The 17,870-nt window shown below is 44.4% G+C and overlaps 1 protein-coding gene across 1 annotated transcript in view; it reads right to left on the bottom strand.

Moving 5' to 3' along the window:
* Nucleotides 1–17,864, bottom strand: part of NT5DC2 (5'-nucleotidase domain containing 2) — a 25,923-nt gene extending 8,059 nt beyond the window's left edge. Inside the window, exons 1-6 of the mRNA XM_008632166.1 lie at nt 17,820–17,864; nt 10,516–10,700; nt 9,712–9,786; nt 7,834–7,889; nt 6,048–6,141; nt 2,423–2,551 (exon numbers count right to left, since the gene is read on the bottom strand). Of these exons, the coding sequence (XP_008630388.1) occupies nt 2,423–2,551; nt 6,048–6,141; nt 7,834–7,889; nt 9,712–9,786; nt 10,516–10,700; nt 17,820–17,838 (558 nt within the window). The 5' untranslated portion in view covers nt 17,839–17,864. The remainder of the gene's footprint in view (nt 1–2,422; nt 2,552–6,047; nt 6,142–7,833; nt 7,890–9,711; nt 9,787–10,515; nt 10,701–17,819) is intronic.
* Between the last annotated feature and the right edge of the window lie 6 nt (nt 17,865–17,870).

The following is a 17,870-nucleotide window of genomic DNA, read 5'->3' as shown; positions in this document are numbered from 1 at the left end:
AAAAGCAAAAGAAGAAGAAAAAAAAAAAAAGGCAAACTATAATGTTTCTGCAGGTAAAATCTTGGAGGCTTGGTAGGTGCCAAACAGGGCTCAAAAAAATGCCTCCAAAGGGAAGCAGGGTAAACTGTACATTCTTACTCTCAAATATGAAGTGACCAAACTGGTGTGACAGGACTACTTTAATTACACGTCAGCTTCAGCCTTTACCATGTGTTCTGGTTTGGCCAAATCTAGAAATATATCCCCTGAGAGAAGGCAGGCTACAACCAGCCCTCCCCCACCAGGTTCGGGGAAAAAATAAATTTTCCTTGAAGGAAAGTGAAAGAGATAAAAACTATTTATTTAACAAACACACAGGAAAAGGGATAATGATGATAAATGATAAAACCTCCCGCTCTGCTGAGAGAAACCTGGGAAAATTTCAGAGTCCTTCCGTAGATCTCTCTCTCCCCCTCCTTGGAGCTGGGACAGGGTGGTGGGCCCACCTCCAGGGCCAAGGCCTCGGTGGAAAGTCCTCCCAATGTATTCTGATGTTGAAACAGTCCAGCAGAGAGAAAAGGGAAAAAATGAAGTCCCAGGAAAACAAAAGTTCAACTCTCCAAAGGAAAAGGAGCTGGGGGAAAAAAAACTGCCAAAAGCTGGCTGGAAAGGAAAAGCAAACCGGGTGCTTCCCTTCCCTCTCGCTCTCCTGCCACAGCTGAAAAAAAGTCTCTATCCCTGTGTGACCTTGAACAAGCTGCAAACTGCTTTGAAAAAGTTTTGCTCAGTTTTTCCTTCCCCCTCTCAGGATCAGTTTAAAGGCATAGAAAGGCACAAAATTTAATTTCTGGGCATAGGGCAGCGATATGGGATACACATCATAAAGTCACCCCAAGACACCATGCCCCAGGGTCAGCCCTTTTGACTCAGTGCAGTGCCTGTAGCACTTAACCTGCTCCCAAACACACGGGCTGCATCAGCATTACCACCAAGAGTTACAGCAGTGTGTCAGGTTAAGCCAGTGCTGTCCTAACAGCTGGGCTGTGCAATTCCTCTGGGACACCTGTCTGCAAGCACAGAAGGATCTCTGTGCTCAGGTTCACAAAGCATTTCTTTGCACTCCAACTTGGGTACTGCAAAAGGATAAGTTTTGCAAAAATGTTTGTTTATTCCCATTGTACAGGAAAAAAGCAAGAACACCTCTGGTGAGACCACATGATGGTCCCTAGTTTCAATATAGATTTCAGGCATTTCCACAGATTTTCTGTCATAGCTCTCTTTGCCTACTTCAGTTGCTCCTCAGGGACGACCACATTCTCCACCAAAAAGAAAAAGCCAGGATTAGCACTCAGGAGTCTGAGGGCTGGACCACACCAGTTGCCCTGTATTGAACATTTATCATCTATGGCAACCATCCCCCTGCTCTCAAGATTTCAATTAGGAACATGTCCATTTTGATCTCCAAAGAAGGTTCAGAAGAGACTCTTCGAAAAAAGCCTCAGGAATCAGCTGTATCCCCTCTTCCAATTTTCCCCACTCTAAGAGCAAAACCAACATCCAACACCCACAAAACATGTTAAGGTCTTTTGGGAAATGGGCTGGCACATTCCTATCAAGCACCAACAGAAGGTCAGGACACACAGCTGACAGGTGGATCCTTATCACAAAGCAGCAGCACAGACATGGAGCTCCATTTCCCCATGGAGCCCCATGTCCCTCCCAGAACTGAACAGCAGTGGGTGAGCCTAAGATTCCCACAATGTACAAATCAAAAACCCTACTCCATGGAAAAAGGAATGCAATAAGGAAAATGTGTTGTCTATCAGTGTAAGTCAGCCAGAGCAGCAATCTCAAGCACTTAGTCTTGCCTACAGCATTAACTGAGAAGTCAAAGAGCCCCAGCAATGCTGATAATCCCACACAGCCCTTTCAAGTGCCACTTAACACCTTGGAGTAAATGACTCATGAAAGCTACAGCCACCCACTGGAAAACATCTCCAAAGGATCAGACTACTCTGCAGCTGCAAGGAGTAGAGGACTCTCAGAGCAGGCAAGGACAGGTGTTTTACAACAATCACTGTATTAAGTAAACTGTTTGGTTGTCTTTGAAAAATGAGATACTAAGGAAAACAGTTTAAAAGCCTGCAGAACCAGAAAACATTTACACAAGCTGTGTGACATATTTCCCATGGAAGGACCTTCAGCTTAAGCAGCCTAGGCTCTCCTGCACGAGATATACCAGCAACACCAGCTCTGTAGTACAGACAGAACCCAAACATGTTCTGAAAACACAGCTTTGAATATTCCCTGGTAATGCTTTGATCTAAAGGGACAACAGAGCTGTCATATCAAACTGGTCACTGCCAGCCCCTCGGGTTTGGGTGCTGCAGAGCTCACAGCTCTGATGTGGTGTGAGCTGTGGGGCAGTTGACATTTCACTTACAGATATGTCCTTGTAGAGATGCACCTGGTCAAACTCAATGCCATGAGTGATGAAGTAATCAATGACTGAAGAGAGCAGTGTCATTTCAGGAAGAGAAAAAATGTCCATAAACTGCTTAAGTGATGGACCCTGGAAAGCAAAAAACAAAAGGGAGACATTAAACCAAAAATACTGGGAAAAAAAAATAGCAAAGCCAACAAGCAAACTCATATCACCCAGCATCATCTGAAATATGTTCCGGGCTAACAAAAAGAAAAACACTAGTGTGAGAAGTCCCAGCCACTCAGCCAGTAGCCCTCTCTTCTCCACCAAAACACTAACCTTGAAGAAAGAGAGGTGTCTCCCTCACGTAAATCATTGAACAAACCCAGCATCTTTAATACCACAGGGTGAAGATGGAGGAAGCCGGAAGTCAGTCCCAGACATTTTTATTTCATCCTCTGCTTCCCACTTGGACTCTTGGCATTAATAAGGGTGCCAACAGACAAAGCTCTGCTACAGCAGCAGACAAGGGCCTTGCTGAAGATGTCCCTTTGCTCATCTGAGCCAGGCTGTGACACAGGGCATCAAAGCTGCTCAAACCACGTTCCAGTGAGGTTTCACAAGGCAGTGTAAGACAAGCTGTTTGTCAATGCCTGTCTGTCACTACGGAAAACCCAGAGGAAAACCAGCTCCAGCCCACCCAAGTCAAGTGGAAATGGACAATTAAATCCTGACCAAGGAATAACTTCCCTTGCATTAGGCAAAGTTGCAGCTCTCACACACATCAATCACAAACCTATCAGCAGGCCAAGAGCCAACTTTGGCTCCAGAGAGAGCTTCCAATAAAATGAACTTTGCTTATTCTGTATGTACCACCTGTGCAGAGGACTGCAGTGAGTCTCACTTGCAAGATGAAGCTGGGATCAATTTTTTCATCTGCCATCAATAAAGTTCCAGACCAGATATGGGGACAGTTACTAAGGCCCCATATAGGGAAAGCACACAGACCTCCCATGAACCTGGTCATCAGTAGTGCCCTGGCAATCCAGTTCCATCCTGCCTGTGCATGAGCTTTGAGCAATCCAGGACTGACAGCTGCGAAGTTGCAATGCTGTAGGATAATACTGGCCCACTTCAGAAAGCATTTATTAGAGCTGTGTGAAAGACAGACATGAAAGCAGCATCCAGAAAACCACAGAAGGTGCAGATGGTGGAAGCTGACAGGGCCCCTGCTGCCTAATGACAAAAGTGTGGCCCTGTCATGCCAGGATGTAACAAGAGAACACCTCCCATTTAGTCTGGTTGGGTAAGGGTGGCACAAGACCAGCCCTCTGCAGCCCTATCTAAAGGCAATACAAATGGAGGTCAAAAGGGCAAAGGAACAACAGACAGCATTTTGCCTGAGTTGCATTACCAAAAAATGCTGCAATCAAAAGCTGCGCTGGTGTGCTGAGGGTTATACAACTTCCATCCACCCAGCACAGGACAATTTCACCTACAGAAGAAGACAGCACAAAGGGCCACATACCACACATGGTGGTGCTGTTTAGGGATACTCTGAATCCTCCCAGCACTTCTGTCCATTTTGAAGTCTGGTTGCTAAGGGAATATTTCTCCCATAGCAAAACCAAAAGTTCCTGCAAACAGCCTTCACCTTTTTTCCTGTTCAGAGATTCTGGGAAAGAAGCAAGAGGGACAAAAGCAGTTCCTACTGAAATAACTAGGTACAGGATTTAGCAGAGCAATGACCTGTCCTACCTTTCAAGAGAAGAGACAAGTAAATGTTCAGTGTTAACAGCAAAGATTTACCTTGTCAGCTCTGATTTCATTTTTGAGCCTGTGCCATTTTCCTAGAAGGCAAATCCAACCTCTCCCAATTCCCTTTAGTGGCCTTGTGACAGGAGCCATGATGAAAATTGGACTGTGCTTTCAGAATGTTACATCTGCTTTCTCCACAACACTCATGAGTTCTCCACCCTCATTACAGACCATCACATGTAAAGCCACCCCAGCTGCAGTGTCTAACCCTGGGCAAGATCTGTGCCCATCTACTGCAGGTGTTGGGATGCAGCTGTCCACACACTCCTGCTAACAGAGAATCAGGAAAACCCTTAAGGGAGAGTATTTACACACTTCAGCCGTATCGGTCCCACTTCTCTTGTTGCCTGTTAGCAACCTTCCTGGTGCCCATACAGCAACATCAGCATGGCAGGCTAAGGGGAACAAATCCAAGACCCCTATTAAAGGCTCACTCCTCACCAGTTCACTGCACTTGCTCACACCAGCAGTCACATTAACCCTTGCTTCATCTTTCTCACTGATGTGGGAAAATATGTCCCACTTAGTGGCAGAGGTTGAGTGGACATTGCTGAATGCAAATACCATTAGTTGTAAATACTTTCTTTCTCTTTGGGATCCACCTATTAGTTCATGGAGTCTATCACATTACTAGGAGAGGAGATTCACCTCTTCACAAAGACTAAGCTGGTATCTCTTCTTCTGTGGCCAGATGTTACATCAAATTTTTCAATACCAACTACAGGAAAGAAGAAAGCACCTGGTATGTACAAAGCAGCACCTCAGCATGAGCACCTGGTCCTACAGAAGGCCACAACTTGAAGCAGGTTTCATGTTCACAATTATTTAAAAAGAAAGGTGAAATCATCTCAAGTTTGGCAGGAGTGAGGAGAATTGCACAGGAGGAGGCTAATCGAGGGCAGTTTACAGACAGATACCAAATTCTAAACAGAAATGTCCTATTTCAAAGCTGGAAACGTCATTGAGCTATAAACAGAGTATATACTTATTAAGAAAGCAACTACTAAGACTAATTGTTCCCAAGAGAAAAAGAGAAAAATCAAGAAGTGACCTTGCTGGAGACTTCACAGAGCAGACTCACAGGGGTATTACCAGAGGAAATGTGCCATTCTCCTTCCAGCTTCCCCTAAGGCACCAGAACTAAGGCAAGAAACAAAGCAGTTCTGGGAGAAGGGATGTGAAGGGTCCTGCTTGGCCACTGCACCACATGAGACACTCAAGGAAGAAAAATCTCTCCTAACTTCCTCTAGTTCAGGCAACCAAAGGATTTTTACAGCTCCTACAGACAGAATGTCAGTACTTTACTACCCCCTACACTCATGGATGACAACCCTATTAATAATACCCCCTGAGCAGTTCTGAAGGAGTGTGGAGGGGGCAATCCTTTACATGAAGGGGAAAAAACCGTACCCAAAACCAAAGAGAGAAAGAAAGGCATTGCAAGCACCCTACAGCTACACACAGAGACCCCCTCCCGAATAGCTCACTGCAAACAGGAGCACTGCAGGCTGCCCCGGTAGCTTCAGAGCTAGATTTGGCCAGGGAACAAGCAGGGAACATCTCCCTATCAGTCTTCAAAGCCATTCAGCTCTAGGCCAATAGCCGCAGTATTTAGAAATGCTTTGCAGATATCTTTCAGATGCTAAACTGCTAAATAACCTCTGGGGCATATTCCCACTAGAACAAAAACACACACTGCAGCTCACTAGGGACCGAGCCTTTCCAAGGGAGGCTGCAGTCATTTACATGTGCATACAATTCCCTCTGTTTTCCAAGCTGTTCAAAGAGCTGCTGCTGCATCCCAGCAGCCAAGGGCTTACAATACCTTGCCATAGAAGTCACTCATCTGGTACAGGGGGATGTGCTGGGTACCACCGTAGAGTTCGATCACCTCTTCATCAGGCACCGGTTTGAGCCCTCTAAACACAAAACAACACAGTTTGTCAATAATCACCAGTCTGCACAGTGCTACAAACAGTAGAGAAAAACAGGATGGGGCAAACAGGCTCTTTTTAAAATCTCACTAATTCCTCTTGCCCAAAAGAGACAGGCAGAGAGCCTGACAGCTCTAAAGATTCACATAAAATCTTTCCCAAGACATTCTTCAGATACCTCGTTTGCTCCTACAAGTTAATTGAGGGGCTTTATCCACATTCCAGCAGAGTCCAGCCAGAGGCTTCTCTCTGTCTGCTGTCAATCTGCTGACAGGACTGCCCCACCAAATCAGCCCCACGACCTGACTTAGGCAGCACTGGGTAACTAACTTGGTTTGGAGATGTTGCTTCCATGAGGTACATCACTTTTAATGAAAAGGTGAAGGAAAAGGGTTTGCTGAAAGTGGGGTTTCCTTCTTATTCAGTTTTCCTAAAGAGAACAAGATCTTGACTAAGACCATTCAACAGAGAAAGCTGTTTTTCCCCAAAACACCAAAACCAGAGGTATGGCTGAGCTGTGCAGTTCATAACACCAGGTTATCTGGCTGCTGCAGGTTTTGCCTCTTGCACAACTTTGATGACTCTTTGCTCAAGCAGTCAGCAACTTTCCCTTTCTCCTTTTCTACTCAGTTATGATACAGCATCTAAGAAGTTAAGTGTTGCCTCAGTTGTGCTCAAAAGCAAAGGACAGTTTAGAGGGACACTCCAAAAAAGAGTTACTAAAGGACACTAGGGAAAAAAAAAATTAAATGTGTTTTCACTAAAAATCTCTTTATGAAGCTGAAGTAAAATATGGAGCACTACAAACCCTCTGTTCCCCTCAATCCCCCAAGCTGGCACTCAGAGAAGCCAATTCTCTCTGATTATGAAACTCCCTTCTTAATATTCTTAGAGTGTTTACTGAAGCTTAACAGCAAAAGGGCAGAGATCAAGAAAAAAAAACCACACTGGCTTCCATGCTCAGGAAATACAACATAGGATTTACAGAAGCTTTGCTACTGCTATCTATAAATTACTACATCTTACACACCAACCCTACTCTTTGGGGCAAGGTGTTTTCTCAGTCTCCAGTCTCACAACTCTTTGGAGGAAAATTTCCTCTGCACTGTTTCAGCCACTTATTCCAAAGCACACCCAGCTCTTCTTGAAGAGCTAAAGGAAAAATAGGACCACCTAGGTCTCAAAGTGAGCCCAGATTTTGATGCATTATTACTTTATTGGCATGTCTGTGTTGCTTTAAGATGTAATTTGCACACCCAGACCACTTTCCAAGGCACAGCAGAGCACTCCTGCCTGGAGAAGACAGGCCCATGTGTGAACCACATACAGAGGAGCCCTTTCCTAGTGGCTCTGTTTGCTCTCAGGTGCTAACCCAGCCATGCTGTAGCTGCAGCTCAGACACCACACAGTGTACGTGACCAGATGTGCTATTAACCATTACAAAAAGCTCCAGGTCTTCCCACCCACACTTGGCTTGAAATGCTTGAGAAAAAATAACTCCCTGCAATTATATGCCAGGTAAGCATTTGAAGCAAGAGCAAACAGGATGAGCCAGACAAGACTGTGCTCTGCTCAGGAAAGAAACACAACAACACATGCTATGAACATACACTCAGATGTAGAAAACCACCTTGGCATATATGAGCTTTTAGAAAATGATTTTCAGAACTGACAGACCTATATGCTGTCCCCAGCTGGACATAATGGAAAGCATCGATCTTCATGAGAAGACTCTGTGATAAGGGAGAGATATTTACTGTTAGAATTGGGTTACTGTTAAAATTTTACACTGAAGCCTTATTAAAGTTTAAAGTTCCACACAAATGACATTCAGAAAATAAAGTTCAGTATGAACATCCCACATCTATGTACTTTAGGCAGCACTTATTCTCCAGGTACTTTTAGACACACTTATTCATACTGTGATTTTTTATTGGCCTCTCTGGGAAAAGACCATCTTTCTATGAGCCAAAGTCTGTTACATCCCTGTTCGTAGACAGGGATGCAGTTGAAAAACAGGGACAACAATGTTTCTGTGACTCAAGTCAGTCTATTCTTACCTCCCTTCCAAGAAAACACACATTCCAAAGGAGCTTTGTGTGCACAAGAGATCTATTTCTCCCCACATTTATCCTAAGCAGAACTAAATGGGCAAGTTTTAGTTGAGCACAGCTGCACCCAGTCATTTTCCTCACACAAGAGCTCTCCCCTCCCCAGTAGAAGACATTGAAGGAAAGATGTTCAGGAGCACACCAGGCTGGTAACATTAGAGCTTTCTTTGCATTTTTACTATCAGACTCCCCTAATCATGAGTCATCCCTTCTCCTCCATCCATCATTCTGAAGCTGTAACACAAGTCCTTGGGCATGGAAAGCAGCCTCACACTAAACCCACATCACTCTGAGCTTGCACAAGGAACACAGCATCAAACTTCTTTCATCAGGATACCATATCAGTGCATCTTGCTACACTGTGGGCAGACCTCCCAGTAATCCGTGAGGAGTGCAGGCAAATATGCTGGAAGTTTTACTTAGACAGGCACAACCTAGATTTCTGTGTGGTTTACGAACTCTGATCCTGAGAAAAGAGAGTTCTCTACTTTCTACTCACTCAAAGGGTGCTTTGCTTGGCCAGGCCACTCGCCTGTGCTTCTCAGATATACCAGCCAAAGATTTAAACAGAGAAAGAACCTTCAGTTTCCCACAGATCTACTTCTTGCTTTGTAAGGCCAGAGGCGTGAGTGGTCTGCTGCCATGCTGTCATCACAGTTAGGACAAAAGACAGAAAATCTCTGTAGTTTTTTCCTTCATTCTCTTTTTTTCCCCTCCTGCTGGAGAACAGCACACTCATTCCAGCCTGCACTGCCTGCTTCCCTGAATTTGCTCAAACTCAACGTAAGAGAAAGCTACACCAGTGAAGCAACTTTCTCTGCTGTGCTCCCACCTGACTGCCTGGCTGCAGCAGCCAGCATGACATCACTGGGCATCAGGCTTTCAGGGAATCAGTCCAAAGCACTGAAAAGGGTTAAAGCTAATGCCTGCCCTCTGCTTGCCTGTGTTCCTAAGAAGCATGCATCTCAAGTAGCTTGGATCTTATTCCAGGCAGTCCTATTATTCGGGGTAGGGGGTGGGGAAGGCTTCCTAAAGCATTCTCCTGACAAGTCATTTCTATTATTGGAGGAAGACATTATGCCTCTGCTCCTGGCAAGTACTTGTAGATGCAGGATTGAGTTTTGCTGTTTAAATTTCCTGAAAGACAGAAACAATCACACAAACAAGCTCAGTTTTCTATTAATTAGCCTGTGGAATGAACTGACTTTTAAATTGGCTAAGCTGTTTACCAGAGGCCTTTGCTAGAATGTCCCATTCTGCTGGAGGTCAGGCTGGCACAATAAACATCTTTCCTTGGGGAAGAACCCAAGTAGTGTAAAGCACATCCACACAGACTCACTGGTAATTTGGTGATAGATGTTATTGCAAGCAATGACGAAGTATTTCCACTAAAAATGTAACAGTAGAAGACAAAGCCCAGGAGAGTGAACTTTGTACAGCTTACCTTTTGTACATCATAATGAAGCCCACGTATGGCAAACCCTGGAATGTAGTCATACTTCCCAAGCCCTTCTGGATACTGGGAAGACAAACAGTGACATCATTAGAGCATAAGCACTGGATAATTAAAAAAATCATTTCACCTGTTGAGCTCGTTTAGTGCTGCCTAATTTTGCCCTTTTAACAAAGAAAATGGATGAATGGAGTAAGACAAAGGATCAAGATATCCAAAACTAGTTTGTCTCATGTAAGGGACAGTAGTGAAAAGCCATCAGATTCACTGAGGCAGTGAGGACACTTCTTGTAAGCTCCACTCAATGCATATATTTGGCAAAGCTTGGCACTGCAGAGCGCCTCTAAACAGAAAGAAACGATGAGAAAAAATGCATAGAGCAGTCACCCATTGCAAACAGGGTGTCTGATCTGGGACATGTTCTAGGGCATCATCCCATCAACCAGCATGTGTCAAGTCCTTCACAGCTTCGGTGTTGGCCCATGGTTTATGCTTATCCACCATGTGCACCTCTGACCAGTAGTTCTGTAGGCATTATTTCCATAGTTGAGTACAACTGACCAGAGCTTTTCTAGACTAAGGCTCCCACTCCACATTTATAAAACCCCAGGAGTATACATCATGTTAAATTATCTCAAAGGAAATTAAGTCTGCAATCAAAGATTGTGAAACATTAAATTTACCTCAATAAATCAAGTAATTGACATGCATGCACAATGCCTGCACAAGCATGTCTGGAGCATTGCAAAGACAGCAGCAAGCTTAATTGAGTGGAAACTCCTAGCACCTCATTACCTTGAATTGCTCTATTAGGATGTTTCTGGCAGTGTTGAAAATCATGGAGTGTAGTAAATTAGAATACTGTGCTAATGTGTAATCATAGTCAAAGCCATAGATCTCCACATCTCCCAGACTGATCTCATTGTTAGCGTAGATGGCAGCAGGGTTGAGGAGATTGCAGACTCCTGGTGGAAGGAGATCTAAGAGAAGGGAAAGGGGAGAGGTTAGAGAAACTGAGACGATCACTGAAGTTTAGACATTTTCTTCTGGACCTGACAGCAGCTGGAAATGCCACACAGCAGCAGCAAAGGAGGACAGAGCTGCTGCTGAAGGCTGCTGCCTTTAACTCACTCAAATAATCAAGCTCAGAAAAAACACTGTGAAACCTCTGGCAAACCTCTGGCTGCACCTGGAGATAATGCTGTCTATCCATCTGCACAGTAAGACTGACCTTTTGTGTCAGGAAGCTGCAAAACAATGTCCCCTGGTCTCTGGCCTACATGAAGCAAAGCAAACCCGAGGTTTTGTAGTGTCAAATTTCTATCTCAGAGCAGCTGCAGCTTCTGCAGGCTTCAGTGTGAAAGGTAGCTGTGATAAATCACCAGAAAAACACACACCCCTCACTTAGAACTTGCACAAGCAAACAGGCTAACTCTCCTCTTGGAAAAGTCTAGATTACTCCAAATCAGAAATTTTGAGGTTTGTTTTTTGGCATTTTTTGTTTCTCACAGAGACAACCAGACTTCACAGAGAAACCCTGCAAGTACCACTAGGACTTTTTAAATTTTTGTATTAATGGGCAGGATAAAACAAGGTTTTGAACAAACACCAACATGTAAAAAGTAAGTTATGCTCCTGGAGCATGCAATGCTGATAGCAACAAGTTATCTGCTTTCCTCTGATAAACAGCTGTGGAAACAGCTCAGTCCTTGCATGTGGTTTGTCACTGCAAAGCAGGGTTACTGTTCAAGATGCTTGGGAATAGCACTGACCACTGAGAAAATGGGGTTAAGTGAGCAAGCAGCTGAACTACCTGTGTATATATATATATATGTGTGTGTGTGTGTGTGTGTGTGTGTGTGTATATATATATATATATATATCCCTTTCCAGAGCTAGTCCAGAGAGGAGAGCTTTTGCTCCACTGCAATGGGAGAGGCAGGAACAGATCTTCCCACAGGCTTCCCATTCCATGAGAACTGTCCCTTCCAAGAAAGAGCGATAAGAATAGTTCCTTGTAGTAGGTTGCCTGGTCACAACCACACTGGGGGACAGAGGGGAAGGAGACATTTTCTCCCTCCTCAAAGATGGGTAATTTTCTCTTTGAATGATAGAAAAAGTGCAGGCATTTTCCAGATCCTACTCAGCATCAGTGGGTAGGATTTTTTTCTTTTCCTACTTTAACTTTTGGCTTTTAGCAAGAATCCCTGTCCTGGTTCTTTAGTGTTTCCTTGCTATAAAACCAACTTCCATTTGTGTCTAGGACAAAAACCACATTATTAGAAAGAGATACCAGCCCTTCCCAAGAAAGATTTTGTCTGGAATTATACCAGAATTTAGGCAAAAGTCTTCAGTACATTTGTGAGCACTAATTCAGAGAGGTAACCAAAGAAATAGATTCAAATATTTCAAAATGTTTCTTTTTCAGGGGGGGAAAAAAAAAATCACTATGTTACAAAACATACCCATCCTACTCTCCTAACTGACTTCCATTTGGCTTTCAAAGGCAATTCACCAAACCATGTGGAGAGGAATCACTAGAAAATAAAGCAGTATATTAAGGCAGGAGGGCTGACTTGCTGGCTACACGTCAGGAACAAAAGCTCTCTGTCAGTGCTCTGCTGGTGGCAAAGTTCCTGGAAGAAGCTTAGGAGAGCGGATGCATTCCAAGTACTTTCCACCGAGATTTTAAAAGATGGGAAATGTAAATAGGATTCAGATGATCACAACTTTAATCCTTTCATCATAAATGCTCTTTGCACCATAAACAAACAGAGCTCCACTTCCTGTCCTCACCTCCAGTCAACTTGTGGAAAGACCTTTTTCTAAACTTACACTGGGATTTGCTGGGTGTTATTTTTCTTCCTCACAAGGAAAATGATGACACAACCTTAATCACATCTCAGGGGAAATGTGCAGGGCTTTCCTCTTCTATTAAAGCCCTTTTTTCTTTTTATGACAAATGTCTTCCAACATTTCCCTTTTGCTAACAGATTCAGGACAACGCATTTTTACAGCCTGAGAGCATCACAAAATACCATTGCCTGAACCCCACCTCTCTTTTCACAGAAGACAAGAGAACCTTCTAGATTCAACCACACATACCAGCCACAACTTTTGCAAAAATACCATCAGGAAAAACTAAGGGAGCAGTAGGATTTTGTAATAAGGAGAGGGTAGTCTGAGCTTCACCAAGCAAGTCCTATCTGTGATCAGAAGCATAAGCAGTTACTGTGCCACAGCACGATTTATGAAGTACATTTAGACCCACTGAGTGAAGCAATGCTCTCCCCTGCCAGCCTCAAATGTACAGAGCCTCTCTGCTGTCCTCTGACAGCCTCTTGCCCAGGTCATTTTTCCCCACCCATATTTCGTCAGTCACTTACATAGCATGTTCTCTCTTACCTCATGAGGGCTGAAAAAGGGTGCACACACCAGCCAAAATGATTTTCACACACAACGTGTTCCCTACATACCCTTCCCCAAGCACCACACATCTTGCTGTGTTTCCTACTACACATCACTCACAACTTGCAGCTTGCTCTGTCCACCCCATCATCCTACATCTTTAATTTACAGTAATTTCAAAGTCACTGCTCTTCCAGGAAGGAGGAAAGCTCTGAGGTTCAGTCTAGACATTCATGATGCATGTTTGTCTCAGTGTAAATGTCCTTCTGCAGCACCCTCCTCAACAGAGCTGCAGGTCTCCATCTCCTCCTTAAACTCATGCAGTCTCCATGTAGGTTCCAACTACAGCAGGGAGAAGACACAAACTGGGAGCACTCACAAAATCAGTTTCAATACATGAGCCCAAAGATGCCTCAGGGTTACTAAGCCAGGTTCCAAGAAGCTTGGTTTGTGTTTGGTTTTGGGTTTGGTTTGCTTTTTTGTGGTGTTTTGTTTGTTTGTTTTTCAAAGATAACCTGCTGGGTGGTTACCAATCCTGAGAGCTTAATCAAGTCCTGGGCTGCAGGCTTGGGCGCTGCTGCTCTGCTGACTTTCCACACATAATCTGCCAGGGATCTTTGTCTCAGATTTCCTGGCAATTGTCAAATCAAAACAAACAGACACCCACCAGAAGCTCATGAAGATGCCATTTTTCAAGAACGATAACTTCTGCTTTTCCTCTGCCAAGACACTGTAATGGATTGCTGGACAGATACAATAAATTAAAGAAAACAACCGCACAAAACAAAATGAAGAGCAGTTTTGATTATTAAAAAAGAGTAATAATCTCAACTACTCTTTCCATCTAGGTCCTAACTAGAAAGGCAGACAACATCACAGTTAGTCACTGCCTACTCAGCACTTCACCCAGGAAGTCTGATCTAAGGCAGAAGCAGCGTGAGCACATCTGAGGACGGTGTGGAAAAAGCCACTCTTGCACTGGATGCAGCCCCAGGAATCTGCCTGCTTGCACAATTTGCTCCGGTTTGCAACTCCGACGGTTTTTAGGGAAGTAGCTGCATGTCCATGGCACATGATGAAATTCAGCAGCAAAGGCAGACCACAAGAAAGCGTGTTTGAGCTCGTGCACCTTTTACACCTGGGTGTAAATGCAAAGTAAACACACGTCCTTCATTTTACCACTGAGAACTTGGACAGCTGCTTAAATCAGACTGTCTCCATGAGAGCACAGGTGTCTCTTCCCAGGCAATAACCCACATTGTTAGAAAGCAATAACCCTCAACCCCCAACAGGAGAGCAGAGATGGAAACAAAAGCAGGTAATTAACTGCGAGAAACCACTAGAGACACCATCTGGTCCCTTCTGATGTGAAAAACGCTCTGGGCAGGAGGTGCCAAGCACGGTTCCTGCTTTTCTGAGCTCCCGTGGTGCCAACAGCATCCTGCAGAAATGCTCCTGTTTTCTCAGCCTCAGATCCAGCATGTTAGTGAAGAATAATACATCAACAAGGCAACTCGCTCCCATCTCTCACACCCTTTGTACTCCCAGAAGTCCAACACAGCAGACATCTGTACTAATTTCTTTGTAAGAAAGGGAAAAGAAGGATACAGAGAAGCAGATGGCCATCATCCTCCGTGTTCTTCATGAATCAAAAAGTTTCCCTTGTTCACAGGGAGTTGCTTTCTAAAGACAAACCACCACTTTTCCTCTCTTCGCAGTACCCCTTTATCCTTCTGAAGTATTGTTTTGTGCCATTTCCTGCAAAGCACTCCCACCAGCCAAAGTAGATGCTTCTACCAATGGGGTAGGAAGGGAAAAATATTATCTAAAGACCATTTAATTTCAGATGAACCACATTAAAAGACCTTGAATTTACACCATTGTGTCTAAATATTTTGGGATTTCCTGCCAATGAAATCTACATTAACTAAAAGCAATATTAGAAAATATAATTTCATTCCAAAATTACATTTTTAAAATATACAAAGGCACTAGAGAAATGCTACAAGAGTTCTTCACAAGAAAAAATGGGTTATATCCAAAAAGGCAGAATTGGGAAGTTTACATAACTGGTCACTCTTCCAGTTCTGGCTGTTCTCACATTTAACCATGCCCAAGCTTGTCACTCAGAGGCAAGATGTTTGCAGATATTGTAAAGGTTCCCTAGGAAAGCTGAGTTAGTGTAGCCGCTGTTAACAGATTTGGAGCACCTAGGGAAAAACAAACACTTCCTCACAGCCAAAGCCTCACCGGCTTGGCAGTCCCCTTGCTTCAGAATTGGATGTTTCCTAGAGTGCAGGACTTCAAAGCTTACTGAGAGATCTTATCAGCCTTCCTTGACACTTATCAGATCAGAAGACAGCAAGTGTTGCTCAACTCCATCCCTCTGACTAATGTGAATGTACTTTTCCTTTTGCCAGAGGAAAAAAAAAAGCACAGTAAGTGCCTCAAATTTTTAGAGGTAACGAAATTTGGTGCTAAGAGTCATTGTTGCAATAGGCAGGAGGGATAATGAAGAGAATAGCTTCTCTTGAGTCAACACTGAGAAGAGATTTTACCTCAGAGGACACAGCTATGTTGTGCTGTCATTTGTGTCACCTCACTGAAGCCTGGCAGAGCACAGATGTGTTTACACAGAGTTGAGAACTTCTTGTGCCTGTGCTCTGGCCACCAAACCTGCACCTCCACTGAACTTTACTGCACAGAAGCTCATCCTGCACAGCCTGCCCTGTCCAACTCAGTCAGCATTTATCGTGCAAAAATGCGACAGTGCTCCGTGGATCCGGTCCTAAGCAAGGGCTGCTCTGAAAACACACAATAAATTCTCCTGGCAGAGACCTCTCATCAAACCAATGGCAATAACCGAGAACACAGGACAAAGGACTGCACAAAGGTGGCGTTTCAGAGGGGGAAGGAGAAGGAGAAGGTGGCATCAGAGGAGTCTGCCCAAACTCAATGCTAGGGAGTACTGAGAAGCCAAGCACAGACATTCACCTTCACATCAGTTAGAAATCAAGCACGAAGGAACAGACTGATGCCACATTTTGCACAACTGTTTAGTCATCAAAGCAACGATTAAAACCAACTTGGACCAACTCTGTCTCTTCCTAACAAGACTTGAATAACAGCACAGTCTTGAAATTGTAGTTTGGAGAGCTATTCGTTAAACAAACGAGGGCCTTATAACGAAGGCCTTATTCAACACATCTGATGGCCACCTGGAGGTTTGTGATGAGTCTTCTCTGTAACACTTGGGCTACTTCACCTGACTTCACTTTGCATTTACTCCTGCTGATTACTTCTCCACCTCATTTAAAAAGGGTATCTCTTGCATCCCAGAGTTATGCAAATGCAAACTCCACAATCTATCACAAAGCAAACCGAGCATTTTGCCAAGAGACCATGACACACCCTATTAACACACATCTGCATTTATGGTTTCAATCCCATTATGGAAAAGAAAAAAATGCCTTTGAGGATATCAAGGTCCTAACAGCAATAGGAGCATTGCAAGTTGGAATTTCTTTCAAGCAGTAGGGCTAAAACCACAACTCGACCTTGGAGGGTGTTAGCAAAGCTCCAGTCCTCTGTCAGCACCCTGCACTGCCTTCAACGGCGCTGGGAAAGAAGGGCTCATCCTGGAATGCAGCAGGCTGAGCACCTAATGGATCAGCAGACAATTCCCTTACATTTGTGCATCATGAAGGACTCCAGATTTTATGTCAAATCCAGTGTACTGGAAGGTGGGGGAGGAAGGAATGACAGACCTTGCCGATATCAGAACAGGGAGAGGGCTTTTCCAGATGCCTACGGCTGGCTGCCATCCTTATCCAAGCCCACAGGTAAATAAAAGCTAACGGAGAGTTCTGTAAGAGCAGGCACAAACTCACACTTCCTAGGTCTCTACAGTGCTTACCTTCAGCATTCCAAGAATCAAGAAAACAACAGGAAAAAGTTCCCTGCCCTCATGTCATTAAAGCTATTTATAGGAGAGTTTAATACAGTGGAGGTCTGCTGCTGCCAAAAAGACCACAATCCTGTTTTACACATAGACAGATTTGGCGAGCAGTCTGAGTTTTCTCTTTGCTTGGCAAGATTTCAAAGTACCCGACAGAGCCAGGTAACTTTTTGGTCAAAGAAGCAAAAACACACACACTCATGAGCAAAAGGTGTGTCACATGTGGAACACAAACTGAGCTCAGGACCAGGACACATCCTAAGGGCTGCAGCATCAGTCTTCTCCAGGCTCACCCTTGTGCATGCCCATCTATTTGTCCTAGTCCAACCGCGATTCCGTATGCCAGCCAACGGCAAACTGGAGAAAAAGGCAACAAGCCCTTCATTTAGACCATTTGCCGTGACAATGCCCACAGTAAGAAGGCCAGTTATGAAAAGTCCCATACACCCTGCACGTCCTGAGACGCTGGGACCAGCCGGGGAATCTGCACAGAAGGAAGCCCAGAATGGGGAGAGGAAGATCAAGATTTCAGTGAAATAAAACCATCCCAGAGAGTCACGGACGATGGAAGATGTGGATGGCATCGCCGGGGAGAAAGGCTCCTAACCCGGCAGCTGCACAGCCCGGGGACATCCCCAGGGCTGCGGGGCGAGGAAAGGCACCGAAATGCAAAGAGAAAGGAGAGAAAAGAAAAGAATGGAAAGGCCGGCCCTGGACGTGGCAGCCCCCTTACCGTAGACCAGCTTCTTCATCTCGTGGTACCTGGCCCACAGGTAGGTCTTGG

The sequence above is a fragment of the Corvus brachyrhynchos genome, unplaced genomic scaffold (assembly GCF_000691975.1).
Source record: "Corvus brachyrhynchos isolate BGI_N302 unplaced genomic scaffold, ASM69197v1 scaffold4, whole genome shotgun sequence".
NCBI classification, from domain to species: domain Eukaryota; kingdom Metazoa; phylum Chordata; class Aves; order Passeriformes; family Corvidae; genus Corvus; species Corvus brachyrhynchos.
Note: the sequence above shows the minus strand (reverse complement) of the source record. Positions and strands in the feature narration are given on the sequence as shown.